The 24,368-nt window shown below is 44.3% G+C and overlaps 1 protein-coding gene across 1 annotated transcript in view; it reads right to left on the reverse strand.

Annotated features, from left to right (window-relative positions):
• Positions 1 to 407: 407 nt before the first annotated feature.
• Positions 408 to 24,368, reverse strand: part of CDH13 (cadherin 13) — a 1,012,190-nt gene continuing 988,229 nt past the window's right edge. Inside the window, exons 12-14 of the mRNA XM_036440234.2 lie at positions 8,663 to 8,896; positions 5,658 to 5,876; positions 408 to 1,955 (exon numbers count right to left, since the gene is read on the reverse strand). Coding sequence (XP_036296127.1) covers positions 1,948 to 1,955; positions 5,658 to 5,876; positions 8,663 to 8,896 — 461 coding nt within the window. The 3' untranslated portion in view covers positions 408 to 1,947. The remainder of the gene's footprint in view (positions 1,956 to 5,657; positions 5,877 to 8,662; positions 8,897 to 24,368) is intronic.

The following is a 24,368-nucleotide window of genomic DNA, read 5'->3' on the forward strand; positions in this document are numbered from 1 at the left end:
CCCCCACCCTGAGCCTGCAGGTGCACTCGTGGTGAACTGATAGGTCATAATTGGGGTGTGGCATCTCTTGATTGAGCAACAGGAACTGTTCCAGAGGAAAAACACCCACATCCTGTGACTGTAGGCAGATGTTTGTGACTGTGGGTCACGCATCATCAAGTTGAGGGTGATCTTGCTCCTCTGTAAGTATGCGCAATCATCTTCACAGTGGATTGTGAAATGCTCACATCGCTCACTATGGGAAGTAAGATGAGGGGTGGCCCGAGCTGTGAGGGGTGATTGTGGCTTCATGGACTCACTCAGCTTACGAGGAAGCCCAAAAGACCCAAAACGTGAACTTGCACTAAGACAAGACTCAGCATCAGTGACAGTAAGTAGACACAACATAGAAACCAGAGAAAAGCTACTGTCCAGCAGTTTTAACCACCAATACCCATTTATTTCAATGGAGAAAAAAATCTCTGCATTCTATATGCTCCAAAAGATTTACTGTTGAAACAAATACAATATATGGAACTCTATCTGTATAATCTTACTACAATAAAGACAACATATGACTTCTACTTCCTACAGAAGGCGAATGGAAAAGCACAGATGCCAACAGAGACGGCGTAAGAAAGCGTGTGTGCGTGTGTGGTTAAAACCTTTAGTAAGCAACTGCATTAAAATGTGCTAAGACACTTACCCTAGTTGGTGGCGAGCGCTAGTAAAAAGCCACAGGCTGTCACTAGTTTTATCTGATAGAAAAATTTGGTGTGAGCTTTGATGGTTCATTTACAGTTTCTCGACAAGAAGATAATCTTAGTACAAGCACTAACTTTCCTCTTACGCTGACATGCTCACAGAATAAAAATCAATTACTTTTCAAACATAATGAACGTCTTTTTATTTTTTTTAGGTTTGCAAACAACTGTAGTCGATTCACACAAAAGGGTACTTTTAAAACTACCTGTATTTACTCTATTTTAATGCGTGTATATGAAACAAATGGTGTGTATGTGCGTAAGTGTATGTCTATACATGTGGGCGTATATATGTATACACGCGGTATCTGTCAGCCTCTTCATATGCATGTGTGACCTCCAGGATGACACTTGGAATTGTACATGTATCGAGGAGGGAGGGTTCTCTGCCATGATCTGTGTCCCCATAAGAACTAAGTCCAGTGGGGGACTGTGGGTTTATGACACATACAAATGCAGACAGGTGCCTGGGACGAATATTTCAGCCCTTTGCATGGCATTTGATGGTAACATTTCCTGCTCTGCACCTCACCACTTCCGCTCAGGATCGCGGCATAAGATGGCAATGAAAACTGGGTGTAGCCCTCAGGTGAAGAGAGAGGACTCTGCCTATCTCTCCCGCTCTGCACATCTGCCTGCTGGTTGTGGCAGCATCCAGACAGAATGGATGGTGGGGAAGCATCAGCTCTGGTCTGTGCTAGTGCCCAGCTTGCTGCTGGGGTTCTGGGGGGTCAGCTGCCGGCCTCTATCCCTCTTTGTTTAGCCTCTCAAGGGAGAATGACACATCAAAACTGGGCTGTCCTATCTCATCTCGCTCTATAAATACTGGTATGTACACATACAGATACTCCTACATATACAGATACTAACCCACAGACACAGCTGGAGGTGTGGACTGCTGACTAGCAATGTGGCAACACATCAGAAAAAGTAGTCATTGTTCCTGCTCCCGGAGGGCATGTGATATGCCATGATCTTTAAACATTCAGGGGAAATTCAGAGAATCCCATTAATCAAAGGAGAAAGGAAGATGCTGTCAAAATGGTGAAGTACAGACTAAGTGAAATGGCAAAGAAAAGGAAAATCTGGAGCAATTGAGGCCTAGTTGTGAAGTTCGAAAGCTGTAAACGGCAATCTTCCGATTTGGATTTTTTTTCCTGTTGCTATGGAAACTTGGTAGTCAAGCGTCAGATGTCAGGAGTTCTCACAGACCTGAATGGCAAAGATGCAGAGTTTAAGTCAAGGAATATGGCAACTCGGTTCAAAACATGTTAGCTGAATGCTAGATACATGACTGACAGGCTGTAATAAACGCATTGATAGACATTGCACTACCTCGGGACATTTTATTTCTTAAGCATAGCATTTGAAGAGAGAAGGAATAGTTCTGCTGGTTTATGTCTTAAAAATCCAGACTCCTCCAAAAGTGCTCGATGCCAAGCATCTCATTTCAGACCACCAGCAGCTATGACCTCTGCTACCATTGAGCCCTATCTCTTGCATTGAGCCCAGAGCCTGGCTATTTTATCAACAAGATGACTTGGTAGATGAGAAATTGGTGATTGTCCTAGATATTCTTTTTGGTCATGGACAAGAGGTAGATGCCTATTGGTTTATGAGTTTCCTGTGGCTGCTCATAACACATTCACAATAAAGAAAAACAAAATAGTGATACTCTCAGCAACATGGATGGTGTGATTCCATTATAGAAATTTGTAGAGAAGATAAGACTATAATTAGAGAAGGCAGATCAACGAAGGTCTGGATTAGGGAAGGGGATCAATAGCAAAGGGGCACAAGGAAACTTTTTTGCCTGTGGTGTGTACAATTGTGTAGTTACTAAAGTTCATCAAGCTGTCCACTTCAAGGGTGAATAATTAGAACCTGGCTGGTGTGGTTCAGTGGTTGAGCAACAACCCATGAACCAGGAAGTTCTGGTTCAATTCTCAGTCAGGGCACATGGCCGGGTTGTGGGCTCAATCCCTAGTAGGGGACGTGCGGGAGGCAGCCGATCAATGGTTCTCTCTCATCACTGATGTTTTTTATCTCTCTCTCCCTCTTTCTTCCTTTCTGAAATCAATAAAAATATATTTAAAAAATGAAAAGCATTAGAAGTAAAAGGTTATATTTATTTATTTTTGGCTTAGATTAAGGTTATAATTCAGTGCCCCCTCCTTCCCTGGCACCGGCATTTAATTTTGGTCCTTGTTAATATGGTTCATCTCATCTGTCCTTCTATATGCTTGCTACTGCTAGTTCAGTAAGCCCAAGACAATGTTTAAAAGGTTTTAAGACAGTTTTCTTCCTTGAAGTTGACTGTGCACACCACACAGAGCCCTACAAAACCCACAGACACAGCCTAACGGAGACGCCAGCTTGCCGAGGACCTTGGGAGGGCCCTAGGGGAGAACGGTGCATTCCCTCACTGTCATCAACATGCAATTTAAACAACAAAATTGGCAGTAAAAATAATTTCATTTACATTTTTTATTACTTTCAATGTCATTAGTTTTATTTCCTGTATTTTCTGGATGTCAAAGAGAGAAGTGCAGATCTCTCAGATTAATTCTCAGCTGCAATAAAGCCATCTACACTATCATAATAAACTGAAATGTTTTTATTATCTTTTTCCACGAGGGAGGCATTCTAATGGTGAATGCTGGTCTCCCTGCTTACACACATGGGACCTTTCTGAGTTTTCTCATCTATAAAGTGGAGAAATTCACAAAGCCAATGAAGTAAACAGAGAGAAAAGCCATAGGACATCGGTTAATGTTAGTGTTCAGTTAATGTTAGTCTATTTGGATCTGAATATTACTTAAGGGGAGGAGAAAACCATGTGCACAAGTACACACAGACGCTTGGACACATGTGCACGCAGCATTTTTATTTCTCTATCCAGACTCTGCTATATGTGAATTCCAGTGCCTCCTGGAATCCAGTACTGGTCTTACAGTCTCACTACAGCTCATGTCAGAACTCCCGGAAAACAGATTCCAGTATTTACTGCAAGACCTGGTCAGAGCAGGACACTGTAATGCATCTGAGCCATAGTCATGTGACAGGATACTCTCTAGCAGTTAAAATGAATGAACTAGTGCAGGGTGAACTATGGCTGGTGGGCCATGGCGTGCTTGTGTGTTTTTTCAAGCTAAGAATGTTTTTCACACTATTAAAGAGTGCATCAAACAAAAGAATGATGTCAAAAGAACCCACGCCTACAATAAAAAAGAATATGTAATGAAGACCTGATATGGCCCACAAAACCCAGAATATTTGCTGCCTGGCCCTTTACAGAAAATGTTTGCTGACCCCTGAACTAGAACAACATAGAAGAATCTTGGAAATGTAATGAGAAGAGGAAGAAAAGCAAGATGCACAACATCATGCTCAATATAATACAAATTACATAAAGTTTTCCAAACAGCACAAAATAGAACTATACATGGTGTGTGTGTGTGTGTGTGTGTGTGTGTGTGTGTGTGTAGTAAAAGTATAAAACATGTCTGGGCACATCCTAACTCATAGAAGCTATTGTCTCTTGGGAGAGAGAATAATAAATAAAACTGGAGAGAGGAACACCTTTATCTGCAATATTTCATTTCTTAAAGAAATGTCTCAACTATCCAATGAGACATTTCTCATGATAAAGTCTTTTCCTCCTTAGCTCTACCCATAGGACGCTGGCCCAGCACAGAGCTTTACACACAGTAACCTTTGATGTTGGAATGTGTGTTGCCTGTGACCCTACTTGCCACTGTAATCAGGATAAAGTAACTTCTGTTATATTTTTTCTAATAATTTTTCAACTTCCTAATTTATAATTACATTACTAACCTTCTCAAAATGTAAATACTGAGGGCCAAAAGGCTTTTGAATGGCATTAGCTATCTATCCTATATATATAAGGGTAATATGCAAATTGACCCTAACAATGGAACAACCTGGAACAACTGATCGCTATGATGTGCACTGACCACCAGGGGGCATATGTTCAGTGCAGGAGCTGCCCCATGATGGTCAATGAGCTCCCACTGGGGAGCTCTGCTCAGCCACAAGCCGGGCTGATGGCTGAGAGTACAGGGGCGGTGGCGGGAGCATTTTCGTGCACCAGGCCTCTAGTATAAATATAAAAGCCCAGTGACCTAATGGCAGAATGATCAGAAAAATTGGTTGACCAGTCACTATGATGTGCACTGACCACCAGGGGGCAGATGCTCAATACAGTGGGAACACCACTCAGCTGACCTGGATGAGCAGTGCTGCCACAGGGAGCTGATCCCCATAGGCCATGCCCCCCATCAATGCACGAATCCATGCTCTGGACCTCTAGTATGTAAATAATTGCTAAAATTAAAACTGGACTAGTATCCCATAAGTAGGAAATGTCTATTTGTTTTATGCTCACATCTATATTACTAGGTATAATAATTTATTTGTTTAAAATAATTCTTCATTACATTATAGTCATTACCACCAGGCAGTGAAAATAATGTGTAAATAATGTGTGAACTATACATTTATCTTTTTTTCCTACTGCCCCACTGACATCCATGAATTCTCATGATCTTAAAAAGTTGTAGTATCTAATTCAACCTTGAGAAAAATTATTCAGCACAATGTAGAGAGAAATAGGGCCCTGGTGGACCAGTTAACTAATCCAGACGCATTGGTATTAGCTCAAGTTCAGGGGCATCAACAGGCAGCATCACCACCTGTCCTGCAGGGTAGCAAGGGGGATGGTAAGATGCCTTTCGACATTACTTGGAGCACTTTTACATGTAACACCCTCTATTAAACAGACATCAACTAAAACAAATGTTTCCTCGGGGATAACTTTTTTGAAGATACGTGGGAAAAAGGCTTTGATTACATTTTCATTATTATGCACGCGCTGGAGTTAGGCCGACTTACAAGCTAAACTGAAGAGGGAGATGAGCAGGACTGAGGTCAGGCTGAAGTGCAGGGCCCCTGCGGCGTTGCAGTCCACTTTGGAATTCTTGCAGGAACACACTTGTACCCTGAGGTCTGTGACGTTCGTCATGGGCGGTTTCCCTGAATCTGTCACCATGATGGGCAGCTGGTAGTTTGCTTTGTTCAGGTTTTGAAGAAGGCTTACCAGGGCATGCGTGTCTGTGAAGAGAAGGGGCCTTCGTGAGAGAGGGTCAGACCTTTCCAAGAAAAGAGTGAGAACATGCGAAATAGGCATTGCATTTTGTTTATTAACCAGGCGGGCGTTTAAATTTAAATTCATTAACATTGGATAAACATATCAATTCAGTTCAATTGCACCAGCCACACTTCAGGTGCCTGGCAATCACACGTGGCTGGTGGCTACCACACTGGCAGCCCAGGTAGAACGTTTCCATCATGAAAGGAGGTCTATATTTCAGTGTTATTATAATCAATTTCAAGGGGATCCACTTTTGGGAAATGACTGAGTAGCAAGAACCCCTTTGTGCAAATTTATTATACCAATAAAAGCAATGTTCACAAAGAGCATATTCGATATCTAGAAAGAAAAATGTAAAAATCTATTCTTGAATGATCATAGTGTACATTTTAAATACGTACAACCAGAGGCCCAGGACATGGGTTCGTTCCCCGGTGGGGTCCCTCGGTCTGGCCTGTGGGGATTGGGCTGAGACCAGCTCTCTGACCTCTCCTGAGGGGTTCCAGATTGTGAAGGGCGGTTCTTGGGTGACGCACCCCGGAATTGGGCTCCCTCCTCTCTGGTTTCAGGTGCATCACCGGAGAACCACCACTGCCAAGTGAAGGCAATGTGGCAGCTCCTGCATTGAGTGTCTGCCCCCTGGTGGGCAGTGCGTATCATAGCTACTTGGCCGGTTGGCCAGTTGGGTAGGCTTCTAATATGTAGATTTTTATTTGTCAATTATACTTTAAAAAAACTGGAAGAAAAAAAATTACCAGTTCAGAGATTTTTTGTATAGGAATCCAAATTTAATAATCAAAATACATTCTTGGATCCCCCCCAAAAAGTCCTCTCACTCTCTATGTGGGCTTGAGCCTGTGTGTTGCCAGGGGGATGGGTTCTGTTGTCTTTCTCAGTCCAGAGCCCACAGCCCTGGATCTGAATGGAATCCACCGCACAGCCCACACGTGGAGATGGGGTCTGTAAGCCCACGGTTGGTGGGAAAACCTGCCCTTATCCAGGCCTCTGGGCAGCCCTCAGGAGTGGCCACTCTGGCTCCTGATTTAGCCTCAGGCTATTCCTTTTCATATGACTAAGGATTTTTTTGTTTGTTTGTTTTAAACTGCCCCTTTCTGGGCATAGACAATGCTAAGTATTTGGAGGAAAAAATTTGGGACAAGAAAAAGAAGTTAGAAGGCATTTTATCTATTACATAAATAGAGGGAGGGAAAGCAGATGAAGTATTATCCTAACCAGAAGGTTAGGTGGCAGCGCCGATGTAACCAAGGTAGAAAATTACCCCAGTGAAATGGCAGATTAACTCATGGGACATTCCCCCCTCTCCCTCAAGTAGAGGAGAAACTCTTGAATGAGAAAGTTCCAGTTGGAAAGATCTGGTGATGATTGTTCAAATCTGCTGCAGCTGCAAACACTAGCAAACAAAACAGTAACCCCTCAAACAAGAGAAGAGCTGTTTTAATTAAACATAATCAGTGTAACAAAAGTCATTCTTTAGAAAGCAATAAAATAGACAAACAGGCAACTATAATCAATAACAGGAGAAAGGCAGTAATAAAATGAGATGTGAGATAAGGCCATCACAATACATATGAGATTTTTAATAGAAAATTTTATGCACAAGTGTACCATACATATTCAGAACTTAATGAAATGGTAATTCCCCATCTCTCTCGAAAGTTCTACCACTAAAATAAGAAGAGGGAGCCCTGACTGGGTCAGTGGCAGGAGCCATTCATTGTTGATGGCAGAGTGTATGTCTAAGGCGTGAGCCCTGGCTTTTGGCTTTATTTCCAGGCAAGGTGAACTTAGCAAGGAGGAAAGTGGGTGAGGTGTTGTGGATAGAGAGGTACTTCATTACTCAATATATTGGGGTTTCAGTCTTAATAAGGCAGGTGATACATGCTATTTTTGTAAATTAGGGACAGGATAGATGAAAGAAGATATCAAAGTTGAAAGTAAAGGCCAAGGTCATAATAAAGACTAAGTCAGTTTTGAGGAGACCTGCAGCATAAAATGGAAGCTGGAGATCCGAACCGGTGCTCCTTTTCTCCTTAGTCTTTTATAAAAGCAAGTTCACCAGGAAACATCTCTCCAGGGTGCTGGCAAAAGTCAATGTCAGGTACAGTTATTCGTGAGAGGAGAGACAGCCGAGCCAAGACATGCTTAGGGAGAAGCAGAGACCCCGGCTCTTGAAAGCTGGAGACTGGGTGTGTGTACTGTATAGGGCTGTGCAATATAGGATATAAGGCACAGAGTATATAGTACAAAGTGTATGGTATATTGATATACAGTATAGAGTGGACGGTGTGCAGTATAGTGTATAGTATAGAGTGTACAATACAGCGTGGATAGCATACAGTGCCCAGTAAGGCGTATAGTACAGGGTATGCTATATAGTGTACAGTGTAAGTTGTAGTGTACACAGCATGTACTATACACATCATAGAGTGTACAGTCCATACAGGGCAGAGATCATGCTGTGTCTGGTATAGAAAAGATAAGAGAGGATGCAATAGAGAAAACGTTCATGTTTGCATGATAAGGAACTCATATTTAATATATTTACATACTGTATTCATTTTCTGGTGGGAAAATTATCAATATTTATAGTGCATAAATAACTTGAAATAAACCATCTGAGAACACACGAAAGAGAGGAAAGGAGGAACAGTTTTGGGAAAGAAACTGAGCCAGAGCCTCTAGGCTAAAGCCACAAGAATAAGTGTGGAACGCCCGGCTGACTTACTGTTGATCTTGGAGACCTTCCATACTTTATCAGGAACAGCTTGCTTATAGATTTCAAATTTGAAAGGATCTGTGTTTGGGTGCAGATCCTTATCCGAGGCTCCCAGAATGACTACGCTGAGGTTTTTGGCGTCGTCGCAGACCTCGGCCGCCGTGGGGTAGATGAAGGGCGCGTTGTCGTTCACGTCCTCCAGGGTGATCAGCAGAGTCCCCGTGCCGGTGGCCGGCGGGTCGCCTAGGGGAGAGGGGCCATGTGAGTGCGCAGCTGCTGACACGCAGAGGAGCGCTGACAGCACTCCACCCACGCCACACACCTGGGCGATAAGGGGTTCAAACAGGACTAAAGGGAAGAGCTCACACATCTGTATAAACTAGCTTAGCAGTCTCCAAGCCAGGCATCATATAATATTAGGACTTTTGAGTTTTCTTCAGGCTTCACCTTTACAACACTGAGCTTCTAACACACAAGTCATACTAACACACTGAAAGTCACTCTGATAGTGGAAATAACAAAGGGACAATTCCTTGCTCCTAATTCAACCTTTTGCCTGGCCGGTGTGGCTCAGTGGTTGAACATTGACCCATGAACCAGGAAGTCAAGGCTCAATTCCCAGTCAGGGCACATGACCAGGTTGCAGGCTCGATCCCCGTGTGGGGTGTACAGGAAGTAGCCGATCAATGATTCTCTCCATCATTGATGTTTCTCCCTCTCTCTTCCTTTCCCTTCCTTTCTGAAGTCAATAAAAATGTATTTAAGAAAATTCAACCTTTTATCTAAACCCTAAAGACCTGATGCACGAAATTTGTGCAAGGGGCTGGGCCCTCACAGCTGTGGCGCCTTGCCTTGGCCTTTGTAGCCCAGCTTTGTCCAGAAGGTCGTCTGGAAAGGTCTTTCGGCTGCCCAGTCTAATTAACATATTACACTTTTATTATTATAGAGACCCAAGTATTCCCGTATGTTGGTGGCACAGGAAGGTAGAGGTCCCAGGAGAGAAGGCCAAGTTTTATGGGGAATAGCTCTACACTGAATGGGTAGAGGGAGCCTTTCCAGGTTTTCTTTTGTAAGTAAAAAATGATCTGAAAAAAAGAAACCAAAAGGGACTGGCCCGGCTGACAGTGCCATGAGTGCTGGTCAGGGTGATGGTGCCATGAGGGCTGGCTGGGGTGACGGTGCCATGGTGGCTGGTCAGGTGATGGTTGCCACAGGGGCTGGTCAGGGTGATGGTGCCATTGGGTCTGGCACAGCAGCACAGGACAGTCTGAGAAGGTGATTTAGTTATGAGAAATAAAACCATAGGCTGGCTAAAACATAATCTTTGGGTTTTAGACATGAAGCTTCATTTTTAAAAATTTCAGCTACTATATGATTTTTACTTTTGGAAACGTTATTTTAAGAATCCCTTATAGCCCAAGCTGGTTTGGCTCAGTGGGTAGAGCATTGACCCGTGAACTGAAGGATCCTGGGTTCAATTCCAGTCAAGGGCATATGCCCATATTGCAGGCTCAATCAGGTGGCATGCAGGAGGCAGTCAGTCAATGATTCTCTCTCATCATTGATATTTCTCTCTCTCCCTCCCCCTTCCTCTCTGAAATCAATTTAAATATATATATATATATATATATATATACATATATATATTTATAAAAAGAAAAGAAGCCCTTATAAACTCACCTAAAGAAAAAACTGGCCGAAACTGGTTTGCCTCAGTGGTAGAGCGTCGGTCTGCGGACTGAAAAGTCTCAGATTCGATTCCGGTCAAGGGCATGTACATTGGTTGCGGGCACATCCCCAGTAGGGGGTGTGCAAGAGGCAGCTGGTTGATGTTTCTCTCATCGACATTTCTAGCTCTCTATCTCTCTTCCTTCCTCTCTGTAAAAAATCAATAAAATATATATTTAAAAAAAAAGAAAAAAAGAAAAGAAAAGACTGTTTAATCTTGGTATGACTCAGCATGATCTCATTTATCTTTCTTTAAATTCACCTTTAATCATCTATGGATTAGAGGTTGGCTCTTGGGACAAAGCATCCATTAACAGCCCAAATTTTCTGTGAGGGAAGTTAGAGCCACATTTGCCCTCACTGTAGCTAGTACGTGTATGGATTTGCCTTATTCCAAAAGGATTTGCTGTGCCTCTGAAAGGACTGTGATCTAATTTTGTGCACGGGTGCTGACCTAATGTCTGGCCCCATTCTATTTTTCTTATCCTCATTTGCACTGAACCAGATTTACAAGGTTAATTTTATTTTATCTCCTCCCCTGTTTTTCTATTTCCTTGAAGTGCACATTCGATTTTGTTTTAAAAAAAATATATTTTATTGATTTTTTACAGAGAGGAGGAGAGAAGGATAGAGAGCTATTGTAGAAACGTCGATGAGAGAGAAACATCAACCAGCTGCCTCCTGCACACCTCCTACCGGGGATGTGCCTGCAACCAATGTACATGCCCTTGACCGGAATCGAACCTAGGACCTTTCAGTCCGCAGACCGATGCTCTACCACTGAGCCAAACTGGTTTCGGCAGCACATTCGGTTTTGATTCAAGTTTTGGATCACATGGGGCAGAAGGCAGCGACTATCTGAGCTCAGAGCCTGGGTGGCCAGCACAAGGCCAGGCCGGCTCGGACAGGTTCTGTTGGTGAGGAAACACTGAGTCCTTTTCAGACTCAGGCAGCTTATCACTTCAGGGACAGTCAAAGGATGAGCAGGTGAAGACGACTGTGCAGGTGATGCCCAGACCCAGGGGGCAGCTGGCTGCATCACAGATGAAGGGAGACCCTGGGGCTGAGGAATCCACTCATCTTCCTGTCTGCTAAGATAGGAATACAGATGTAATTAATTATCAAGCTGCCTCTCAGGGGTTTTACTGTCTGCAGCTGCACCCTAAGAGGGTTTGGGCAGAAAGCCTTGCCCCTCATCAGCACCCGGAAGATGAGGAGAAACTGTCTTCCCAGGGGATTACGGAGGCCAGTGAGAAGCGGACCATAGCAGATCTTCACAAGCCTCCTGCGCTCACAGTGCTGGGAGGATCACGAGGCATTCTGCTGACACTCAAATTGGCTGAGGCTCACCCTGCGCTCCTGGCCTGTGTGGATTCAGGCAAGGTTGTCAGACACCATGGCTGTCCCCTGCTGTCTGCGAGCATGGCAAGGGGATGAGGCTGGAGATGTCCCGTGGGGCATGGGGCCTTGACTATCTTGACAAGTTCCACCGGAGGGTCTTCAGAAAGACAGTGAAACATCTGACCTGACTCACTTTTAGAAACACACAGCGGTATTGACAGGAGATGCTGGACACTGGAGCCCAGCAATGGATGGCGTCATGATGTGGGTGCTTTGAGCAGGAAAGAAATGTCTCTCTTTGGTGACAGGGCTCTCAGGTGAGGAGCCAGAAGAAGCGCGGAAGGTAGTGGGGAGTGGAAAAACAGTTCAGATTTGGTGGTGTTAATAAACCCCGTATTCAGTGCAACATGTGCAGGTGCACAGAGCTTAGGGGAAATGCCAGGGATGGGTTGGCAACGGGGGCATTGTCAACACAGATACCTTTAAAATGTTTCTAGCAAATTAGGTGAAAGTGCAGAATGAGAGAGGGGTGTAGATGGAACTCCCCGAGTTTAAAGAGCAGAAGACAGTTTGCAGGAGACAGGGGAGATGAACTGGAAGATGAGGCGATGTGTTATGATGCCCCAAAGGATAAGGATTAAAGAGAGGCAATGGGATCTTGCAAGCAGCATGTTGTGGGTGACTTTTTGGGAGAGGTCTTCCATTAGTTAGGGGGGAAGAAACCAGCTTGTAGGAAGCTCACTGTGAAGCAGTGAGAACAGATACTGTCTAGTGGGGCTAGTGGGACTTCACCTATACCAACCCCCAAAGACAGTTCCAGAGCAAACATGCAAATACGTGTCTGCTAAGATAGGAATACAGATGTAATTAATTATCAGGAGGAATGCTATTTCTAATGGTGGCATATAATCTTTTGTTAGAGCAAGAACTCAAAGGAAATGCATAATTACTTTGAACTTGGTTACCCAATGTCAGCTTTAGTCATTTGGTTGAATTTCTTTATTGAAATTTTTTTTTCTTTTTACTGAACTAATTGAATATCTCAGAGGAATCCACTATATTTTTCTCCACTCTGAAGTCACTTGGTAGAATGGATGAGAAGGCATTATGAAGATCTGAAATAGGGCCATATGAATGGGCCTTTTGTGAACTTAATTATACTACTGTCTTCAATTCCACATGCGTTATTCCCAGGCCAGCCTGATGATGTCTTTTTCTGAAGTCAAATAAAATGAACTTGCTTTTTTCATTGATAAGGTAATGAGAGGATTTTCAAAATCCCCAGGGAAAGAGCCTCTCCTAGTTTATATGCACAGGGGGGAGGAAAATCACCATCCAAAATTCAAATGTAATTAAAAAATAATGATTCTTCACCCTTATCAGAGATAACATTGGCAAATATGTTCTCCCATGCAGTGGGCTTTCTTGTTGTTTTGTGGATGGTTTTTTTTGCTGGCAGAAGCTTCTTAGTTTGATGTAGTCCCATCTGTTTACTTTCTCTTTAGTTTCCATTGCCCTAGGAGCTGTATCGGTGAAGCTATTGCTTCGGCATGGCATATGTCTGAGATTTTGATGCCTATGGATTCCTTTAAGACTTTTATGGTCTCCCATCTTACATTTAAGTCCTTTATCCATTTTGAATTTATTTTTGTGTATGGTATAAGTTGGTGGTCTAGTTTCATTTTTTTGCATGTATCTGTCCAATTTTCCCAACACCATTTAATAAAGAGACTGTCTTGACTCCATAGTATGCTCTTGCCTCCTTTGTCAAATATTAATTGAGCACAGTGGTTTGGGTTGATTTCTGGATTCTCTATTCTATTCCATTGGTCTATATGTCTGTTCTTGTGCCAGTACCAAACATTTACAGGGAACTCATACAACTTAACAAAAGGAAGATAAACAATCCAATCAAAATAATGGGCAACAGACCTAAACAGATACTTTTCGAAAGAGGACATAAGAAAGGCCAAGAAACATATGAAAACGTGCTCAAAATCACTAATCATCCAAGAGATGCAAATAAAAATGACTATGAGGTACTATCTCACACCTGTCAGAATGGCTATCATCAATAAATCAACAAACAAGTGCTGGCGAGGATGTGAAGAAAGAGGAACACTCATGCACTGCTGGTGGGAATGCAGACTGGTGCAGCCATTGTGGATAACAGTATGGAATTTCCTTAAAAAACCTAAAATGGAACTCCCATTTGATCCAGTGATCCCACTTAGAGGACTATATCCCAAGAAACCAGAAATACCAATCAGAAAGGATATATGTACCCCTATGTTCATAGCAGCAACATTTATCATAGCTAAGATTTGGAAACAGCCCAAGTGCCCATCAGCAGATCAGTGGATTAAAAAACATCTACACAGTTGTAATAAATACTATGCTACAGTAAAAAGGAAAGAACTCTTACCATTTACAACAGCATGGATGGACTTGGAGAGCATTATGCTAAGTCAGTCAGAGAAAGATAAACATCACCTGATCTCACTCATTTGTGAGAAAACATCACATGATCTCACTCATAAACTGATGGACAAAAACAGATCCAGAGACAAAGAAGCATCGATCTGACTGTCAAACCTCAGAAGGAAGTCAGGAGAGGGTGGGGGAAGGGGGAACAATCAATCAAAGGACTCATATGCATGTATATAAGCATAACCAATGGACACAGACAACAGGGGCTCCGTCTGCTCAGTGTTAGAAGATGGGAGGGCCCTGAGACAGGAACCCTACCTGTCAGTAGCTCTTAAACTGAATGGGAGGTGGACTCCCCTTTGTGGCCCCGATGACGGTCATGGCCCTGCCTTGGAGAAATGCACCTACATTAACACTGGGGGGAAGGGGCGATTGGCCAGCGGACATTGGAATTGCAGCCGTGGGCTCCACACTGGTTTAGAGCAGCTGATCCCCGGACGCCTCTGTCTTAGGTGTTCTGAGGCTGAGGCCCCGAGAAGTTGAGGATGGGCTCAAATTAACCAGCTGAGTCTCAGGCCTCCTTCTTCAATCTTTACTGTCTATGTCAGGACGATGCAGGTAGATTCTTTAAGCTCTTATTTCAACCATGAAAGCAAACTAAAGTCCCTAAACCATGACTTGGGTTTTAACATTATTATTATTATTTTAATTCCCCCCCCCCCTGTGAGCTACTGTTTTTTGTTAAACCTCACCTGAAGATATTTTTTCCAGAGACAGAGAAAGGGAGGGAGGGAGAGGGAGAGAAAGATAATCAGAGGAGGGAAACCTCGATATGAGTGAGACAGATCAGAGACAGGGAGCAAACCCACAACCCAGGCATATGCCCTTGGCTGGGAATTGAACCTGAGCCCTTTTGGCAGACGCTCTAACCACTGAGCACACCAGCCAGGGCATGTGTGATCCTTTAATTTTGGTGAAATACACACAACAAAATTTACCTTCCTAAACATTTAAAACAAATGTTTTTATCGACCTCAGAGAGGGAGGGAGAGGAGATATATATATATAAACATCAATGATGAGAGACAATCATTGATCGGCTGCCTACACCTGCAATCCAGGCATGTGCCCTTGACCAGAATCGAACCCAGGATCCTTCAGTATGCAGGCAGACACTATCCACTGAGCCAAACCAGCCAGTGCCCTTCCTAAACGTTTTTAACTATCATTGGTATTAAGTACATCACCACATCCATCTCATGAATTTTTCATCTTCCCCAACTGTGCCCATTCAACAACTCCCCACGTCCAGCCTTCAAATGTTGGTGGATTATTCCTGAGCTTCCAGTGCTCATGCTGCCAAACACTGGCAAGACGTGGGGGAAATGGTCCCCATTTTTTTCCCATGAATCTTGAAAATGGAGTCCATCCCATTCAGAGGACTGTGGCTTTAAGAGGGGCACTGACTCCATGGAATTGGCAGCCTGCCAGGGTCTTCCCGGCACTGGCCACCTCATGCTCCCATTGCTGGCTTTGTTGACCCCACTCAGCATGGACAGCTTATAATACCTCTCAGCACATCACACGACCAAGACAGGTCCAAACCGACCCACTTCTTGATTTTGAATCAGGACAATTGAACTCGCACTTTTTACTCTGAGCTGCCCAGGAGAGGCCGAGCTGGCAGCTTTAGCTGGGCATCAGGCCTGTTGCCAGCCAGGCTATGGCCCTTGGTCCGGTTGGTTCACTACCTTATACTTGGATTTTGCACTCTCGGTTTATTTAGGGCAGAGCTGTGCATTTTCTATGAGAAGCAGGCTCATACAACTGATGAAAAGGGAGGATTTATGTAGAGAAACTGAACACCGCTACTATTCAGAGGAGGAAAAGTCCAAGCAGACCAGAGAGGTGGCTGCTTTGAGCATTCGGGACCCTACTTTCTAGTTTTCTCTCATTTCCAAGATGAAGAAACTGGGACAGATAAAGTAATTATCCCAGACCAGGGTCGGTGTGGCATCAGTGTGAGACCTGTGGCCTGAAGACACGCTATTCCCACACCACCTGCTCTTGACACAACCCTCCACCTGAGCCAGACCAGTGAGCACAAGGTTTTATTGTATTGGCGTGTGCGGTGGGCGTCAAGCATGGGGAGAGAGGGTGCAAAGCAGTCTTCCATGTTTTCCTTATTTTCATGACTAACAGTATATTGCTCTTTGTGGGAGACCTACAGAGCCAACGTCAGTACAACAGAACATGTGTGTACGTGGGTCTCCCCACTCTGATGGTATGAGCATGGATGCAATGAGAAAAAAATCATATAGGAATTTTATTTAATTCAGAATTCTGGCCAAACAGGATTTCTACAGGAAACACTGAGATTTTTTTTCTGATAGGTTCCATTACTCAGGAGGAAAAAAAAATCTTGTAAAAGGCACAAGGAAAAACAGTGTGATCCTAATCAAAAAAAATATGTGATTAGAAAAAGATGAGAAAGAAATATAGCAAAGCCTAAATAACGTTTATCTCTCCATGTAATTAACATTCAAATAATACTTCCTTTTAATTTTCTTTATAATAACCATGATTACGATACTACTAATTAGAAACAGAAATATAATCTCAAAAGTTACACAGGGATTTAGAAATATTTTGTCTAATTATACTTTGCTCTCTTGTCTCTCACTCTTTTTTTTTTTAAAACAATTAATTCAGATTGAGTAAATTTAGAATTGTGCAACTATCGCCGCTATCTAATTTTAGAACATTTCCATTAACCCCTTACCCTCCCAAAAAACCCACTTTGGGCCCACTTGTACTAACAACTCTCCTTGCAGCCCTAGGCATCACTAATCTGCCTTTTTTCCTCTATAGATTTGTTTTCTAGAAATTTCTATAGATGGAATTATATAAAATGTGATCTTTTTGTCTGGCTTCTTTCACTTAGCATTATATTTCTAAGTTTCATCTATGCAATAGAATGAATCTTTACTTCATTCCTTTTTATGGCTGAATAATATCTCACTCTATGAACAGACGATTCTTTGTTTAACAGTTCACCAGTTGACAGACATTTGAGTCATTTATATTTTTTATCTATTATGAACAATCTATACTAATAAAAAGGTAATATGCTAATTAGACTGGATAGACTGGACATCTTCCAGACATCCTTCCTGACAAAGCTGGGGCATGGCCGGCCTGCAAACTGCCTGCTGCCCCTCACCCAGCCCAGCCCTGCCCCCAGTGGGAACTCCCCACCCCAATTCAGGACTCCCTTCATGGCAGGCCAGTTGGCCTCCATCCATGCACCAGGCCTCTATTCTATATAATAAAAGGGTAATATGCAAATTGGCTCTAATTGCAGAATGACCAGAACGACCACAGGACCAGTCACTATGAGGTGCACTGACCACCTCTTGGTCCCTTTCCCCTGCTGGCTGGCTCTGATAGCCTCATGGCCACCCGTGGTGGGGGCAGGGCTGGCAAATGAGTGGGAACAACCGACTTCACGGTCCCTTTCCCCCGCCATCAGGCACCTATCATCTGATGGCGAACAGGGAACTGGGGGTGGGTGGCAGCGGGCGGCAAGGCTGGCTGAAGGTAGCTGGGGAAGATGTCCCTGATAGTAGGCCAGGCCTACTATAAAATTGTGTGCTGGGCCTCTAGTGCTGCTATAAACACCTGCATACAAGGGACCAGCTTCTCACATGTTACAATCCCCGAGACAAGAAAGATAAGACTCCAAAGCCATTTATGTCATCAAGGGTCCCCTGGAATCTTGAGTATAGGTGGGGACCAGTGTGCAAAGTAAGGCTGCCTATGTGAAAACTAAAATGCAAGAGGGGAGGGGAGGGGAGGTAAGGAGAGAAACAGGAAGCTCATTTCTGAGCTCCATGGGCTCTAAGCATCAGGACGGTTCTCTGTGTTTCCATTCCCCAAGTTTTCCATTTCTACCGTGCTTCTATTCTGCGAGTAGTGACTATGTCTACATTCACGGCCTCCATGTCTCATTTGGGGGAGAAGAGAACTGTGTGTGCAATGGGGTCTGTGCAACTGGGGCTCAGAGCAGGGAGTCCACACCAGGGCCAAGGACAGAGAACTCATCTGGTGTCTCAAGGGAGACTGAGGCCCAAATTCTGGGAGGAAAGCAGAAGACAGGATGAATTAAGAGGAGGCAAAGTACAGATGAGGGCGCCTGAGCAAAGATGGGGCACCCAGCTACTTTAATGGGGACTGACAATGAGGGCTGAGGCGAGGGCAGTCAGAATGCAGGAGCAGAGGCTGTTTATAGGGCCAAGATGCATGAATGGGGCAACTTCCTCCCCACTGAGTTCCCACTGTGTTTCTGTACATTGGAGGAGCCTTCAGCAAGCAGCTGTGAGCAAATCATGCCAGAGCAATTACTTCAAAAGAACAGGGCTCCGAACCTATCTTCAGCTGTGCTTGAAAAGGAGCCTGGACCAGGTTTCTTCTCTATAAGGCCATCCTTTGTTCATCCCTGTGTTCTGTTTACCATAGCTTTTCAGTATCAGTATTTTACAAAATTTCTGGCATCTTCCCCATAAACCAAGAATCTCATTACAAGAGTGCATAAGCATTTTAAAAAAATTAAATTTATTGGGGCAACATTTGCTAATGAGTTTATGTAAATTTCAAGTGTACAGTTCTAGACTGCATCATCTGCACATTGCATTGAGTGCTCACCACTCAAAGTCTACTCTCCTCTCATCACCATACATTTGACCCTCCTTTTCCCTCTTTAACCACTCCAACCCCTTCCCCTCTGGTAACTACTACACTGCTGTCTGTGCCTATGAGTTTGTTTGTTTTGTCATTTGCTGCTTTCTGTTTTATATCCCACATCTGAGTGAAATCATATAGTTCTTGTCCTCTACTCAGCAATGAGATGAAATACTGTCATTTGTGACAACATGGATGGATCTTGAGAGTATTATGCTAAGCAAAATAAGTCAGATGGAAAAAGACAGCATTTTTAAGAATTGCTTTGTTAATAAAGATATTGCTGCCCTAGCCAGTTTGGCTCAGTGGACAGAATGTCAGCCTGTGGACTGAAAGGTCCTGGGTTTGATTCTGGTCAAGTGCATATGCCTGGGTTGTGCGCTTGATCCCCAGGAGGGGTCATGCAGGAGGCAGCGGATCAGTGATTCTCATCATTGATGTTTCTATCTGTACCTCTCCCTTCCTCTCTGAAATAAAAAGAAAATATTAAAAAAAGAAAAGAAAAAATAATAAAAAAGTAGAAATCTAAGTTTCTAAAAAAAAAATTCCATTTTATTTGTTAAAAAAATTAACTGTAAACCAACAAAAACAACAAAAAACCTAGTAGAAAATAGCTTTTCAAAATACAATACCAGGTTTCCATGTATAATACTTGATGTAGAACTGAGGCAATCCTATATAATAAAGAGGTATTATGCTAATTAACTATTACACCCTCACAAGATGGCTGCCTACAACCAGGCCGACAGGGGGGTTAGTGGGGGATGAAAAGACTACTGAACAGCAGGCTGTGTGGGGTGACCAGGCTGGTGGTGGTGGGGCTCATGAGGGGAATCTAGGCTGGCAGGGGGGCAGTTGGGGGTGACTAGGCCAGAAGGGGAGGCAGTTAGGGGTGACCAGGCTGGCAGAGGGTAAAATTTTGGAGCAACCAGACCAGCAGGAGGAGTAATAAGGGGTGACCAGGTTGGCAGGGCGGGGGGGTCAGTTAGGAGTAACCAGGATGGCAGGGAGGGGGCAGTTAGGGCCAGCAGTCCAGGATTGTGAGGGGAATGTCCGATTGCCAATTTAGGTCCGATCCTGGATTGGGCCTAAACTGGCAATCGGACATCCCCCAAGGGGTCCTGGATTGAAGAGGGTGCAGGCTAGGCTAAGGGAACCCCCCCCGCCCCATGCACGAATTTTGTGCACCAGGCCTCTAGTCATTCACATAATTAGGATAAACACTTTGTTTAGAAGAGAAAATAATCTGAAATAATCGACTGTTTTAAAAAGTCAACTTTTTGGCTTTTTATTTTCATTTTGCTAACTTGAAAGAAAAGGAAAAAAAAATAGGAAGTGCTGGTTTGAAGGCCATGTTAAACCTGGCAGTTCTCTTTTATTCATTCAGTCAAAAATCACTGATTGGGACTCTACTCTGGCTGGGTGGATGTACAGAAAAATCAATGGCACAGGGTGTCTGCTCTTGAAACGCTGACAGCATGGCCGGAACAGACACACGAACAGATGCAGAGCAGCACTGTAAGTGCAGGAAGGGATACGGGGATTACTGTCAGGGGGCTTGTGGCATGGAGTAATTAACTGCCTTGGGACAGATCAGAGGCTTCATGAAAAGATGGCATTTGAGCGTGCTGGAAGTGAGAATGCTCTGCGGGGAGAGGGAAAGCTGTTCCAGGAGGAGGAGACAGTGTGGCTATTTTGTGGGAAGAAGTACAAAGACTTTTAAGCTGGAGAATCACTGATAAAAGCAGAGGATGCTGGAGGCACGGAAAGGCATGGGCTCGAGTGGAGAGAGAGGACACAGGGAGACGGGCGCGGATGCCGGGGCAGTAATGGGAACTGACCATGAGGGCTGAGGTGAGGGCGGTCGGAGGGGAGGGGCGGGGTCTGGATTCAAGAGGCTGAGCTGACAGCCAGAATTGGACTGGGGGTGATGGGTAGGCAGGTGGTTGGGTCCCAGCTTGGGGACTGTGCAGCTGGTGGTGCTATTAGCTGGACTGGGGAATAAGAAACGCAGAGGAGGGCTGGCTAAGAGACACCTTGGCAGGAGGAACTGAGCTGGCATAGGTGGGCACTGCAGAAAGCATTTCAATGCTCAAATCAGTTTCCTTTCCTAGGGCAGGTCTGAGAACAGCATGGCTAAGAGGGTTGGCTTGGCTGGTTAGTGTGGAAAGGTCCTGCTGGCAGGCAGGTGAAAGTTGGCTGAATCTCCCCCTAAAGACAGGCAAGTCCCATGAATTGATGCCAAGGCCCAAGGTGGCATTTTCTGATACAGAGCCTGACTCTGAGTGAAGGAATATGGCCCACTCCTTCCCTAGAAAAATGCTCAGGCCACCAACAGGGTGGTCATCAGAGAGCATTTCATAGTTTGTCTTGGATTCTGATGGTCCTAAAGTTCAAGTCAGCTGATTTAAATACTTATTAGATTTTTACTAGGCACCAGGGATTTTGTATTCATGATTTCCAGTCCTTAGAACAACCAACCCAGCAGGGCAGGTGGGGAAACTGAGGCTGAGAGGGCACAAGTCACACATGTAGGGTGGCACAGCTAAGTTGGGGGTGTAAGAGGCACTGGGCTATACCCTCTGGCTGCACGCGCAGTCTGCAGGTGGCTCTGACCCCACCCTCTGCCAGCAGTTCTTTTATTGGGCTGTTTTCTCAGGGACAGAATTGTAGCCAGAATTTTCAACATGATTGATATTTTCCTGGTACTTGAAGTAACAAGGAATGATGGCTGAGCCTTCCATTTATTTTTCTTCCTCAATTACTCTAACAGCTGAGATAAGGGGTGCTAAACGGGCTTAATTGGGTTGCCATCATAACTAATGGCTTGGTTTTATCCAAACTAGCATCTTTTAAGTAGAATTCATTTAAATAATCTCACTACATCCTCCATGCTGTCTAGAGCTCGGTTGATCTACAAAAAAAGAGAAAGACCATAAATGGAGGCCTCTCTCTAAGGTTCACACGCCCCAGTGTCTTCAGTTCGGGGGGCTGTTGTTATTCAGTCGTTCAGTCGTCATTCCCGATGGGGCTGGGCGACGCTTGTGTCTTTTTAATCAATCCAAATGCACTTTGCACAATATTTCAGTTTGGCCTCCGCTGGTATGATGGGAAAACATCCATCACACGGGGTCGGCGGGGAAGACAAGTGGGGCCGTGACAGGGCCCAGCCTATGGAAAGTCATTAGCGTGGTCTGTCCCACTTCAGTTTCACAGCTGTTCGGCTTCGTTCTCTGTGTCTTCTCGGGAGCCCACACTACATTCTTCACCGACAGACTCAAACCTACTTTACACATGTTGCCAGGTCACGAAAACATGCAGCAGAACTTAGCGATAATTGGGCTTGTTTTGTTGCTAGCATTCCCTTATTCTTCCAAATGAAAATAGATGGGGGATGCAACGCTTCTGAGAATCACAGAAAGACTCACTATGGACTCACTGTAGAGAGAATGTGCTTTCTAGTTCAGAGCATTTTATATGGGAAGAACGAAAGCTTTGGAAGAACTAAAAGGGATACTTATATATATTTTTTTCCTTTTAAATATATATTTTACTGATTTTTTACAGCGAGGAAAGGGGAGAGAGAGTGAGTTAGAAAAATTGATGAGAGAGAAACATCGATCAGCTGCCTACTGCACATCCCCATTTGGGGATGCGCCCGCAACCAAGGTACATGCCCATAACTGGAATTGAACCTGGGACCCTTCAGTCTGCAAGCCGACGCTCTATCCACTGAGCCAAACTGGTTAGGGCTCCTTTTTCTTTTAAACTCTGCATAGCGTGGGTGCTGGGAGAAAGGGCATTTGCACTTATTTGAGGCCCAATATTGTCTTTGGAGTTTGGAGTCACAATTCAAACCTTCTCTGAGGGCCTATGAGATGTTCAGTAATAACTGTGGAGTGCTGAACCCTGTACAGTTTCAGACCAGGAGGAGTGAAAGATGAGGTTGCAGGTGAAAAGGGGCAGGGAAACGAGCCTGATAGAAGCCTGAGCTAAAGGCACTGAGCCAGGAAGCAGCAGCCCTCTCTGTCCTGCCCGCGCCGTCCCCAGGGGGATTCCAGAATCTTAGGAGAAATTGCTTGTGGCAGTTTGCAGCTCCTATAAGACAGTGAGACTAACATTTGACCTTCCTGGTGATTACCTGAGCAGGGTAGTCATCACGTCGGGACTAGCCCGGTGCTAATTGCTGCTGCTTTGTCCTCCTCAGCAACCCCAACGCCACTCCATCTTATTTCGTTCCAGACTGTTCTCTTTCCATCGCGGTATTTTCCTTAACAGTTATTATCTGCCTTCCCCCAGCCCCCTGCCTTCCTTTAAAGATAGGCCAGCACTTCTGTGTCCACTGAAGCCTTCGATAAAAGCATTCCCGGACTCGGAGGCACTATCTTAACCTTTTCAGAAAATCTGGACCACAGAAGGTAAATGACGATATTCATCTCTAAAGATAAAATGCTTGCCAGCATTAAAGGTCATACCTTATTAATCTATTGGATTAAAGGCTTTACTCTTCCAATCATTTAACCATATAGCCAGTCCTGCTTCAGCAAAACAAAAAGCTTTTCCGTTATAATGAAACAACGTTGTTAGGCAATTTGTAGCTCATTAAAACTGATAACAGTTTACGAAAAATGCCTTGTACACCCTTGAACACTGTGTGGGTTACAATTTAGCCTCTGCCCGCAGGGAGGGGCTGGAGTGTCCTTTCCACCCCAGATCCTCTATAGCTTCGGCATTACCAATATTATGGTGAAGGGTGATTCTAGATCTGTCTAGGCTAGCTTTGGGGCCCAAGGTCCAAAGGGCTTTTTAGTTCTTTTAGCCTCAGAACAGGCTGTCAGCCCTGCTTCCAACTGCCCCTCTGCATTCACCATTCCGGTCAGGTTCTAGCCTCTAAGAGGTAACTGGAAGGAAGCTCTATGGTTGTTGTGAGCTCTGTTTTACAAGTTCTGCTGTGTCCCTCTTCCCTCAGAAGAAGAGCAGAGCGTAGATTTTGCTCTGTTCTCTCTGCAGCCATCCTCTCACTCAGCTTTCCTGGCTCAGCAGCAGCTGAGGATTGTCTATCCCGAGAATGAAGAGATGCTGGGAGTCTATCTCTAGGGTGAACCGGAACTTAGGGAATCCGTGAATGGTTATGGCCTTCCTGGGGAAGGCACAGTGGACCGGTACATGCTCTGTGTAAAGTCATTTTTTTTTGGGGGGTTAAGTTTTAAAACATTTACATTTTTATTGATTTCAGATATATATATATATCTGAAAGAGAGAGAGAGAGAAAGAGAGAGAGAAAAACATCAATGATTAAAGAGAATCATTGATAGGCTGCCTCCTGTATGCTCCACACTGGGGATCAAGCTCACATCCTGGGCATATGCCCCGACCAGGTATTAACTGTGATCTCCTGGTTCATAGGTTAATGCTCAACCACTGAGCCACACTGGCTGGGCGGTTAAGTTTTTATTGAAATAGAAATGTTCATGCT

The sequence above is a fragment of the Pipistrellus kuhlii genome, unplaced genomic scaffold (genome assembly GCF_014108245.1).
Source record: "Pipistrellus kuhlii isolate mPipKuh1 unplaced genomic scaffold, mPipKuh1.p scaffold_m20_p_17, whole genome shotgun sequence".
Classification (NCBI taxonomy): domain Eukaryota; kingdom Metazoa; phylum Chordata; class Mammalia; order Chiroptera; family Vespertilionidae; genus Pipistrellus; species Pipistrellus kuhlii.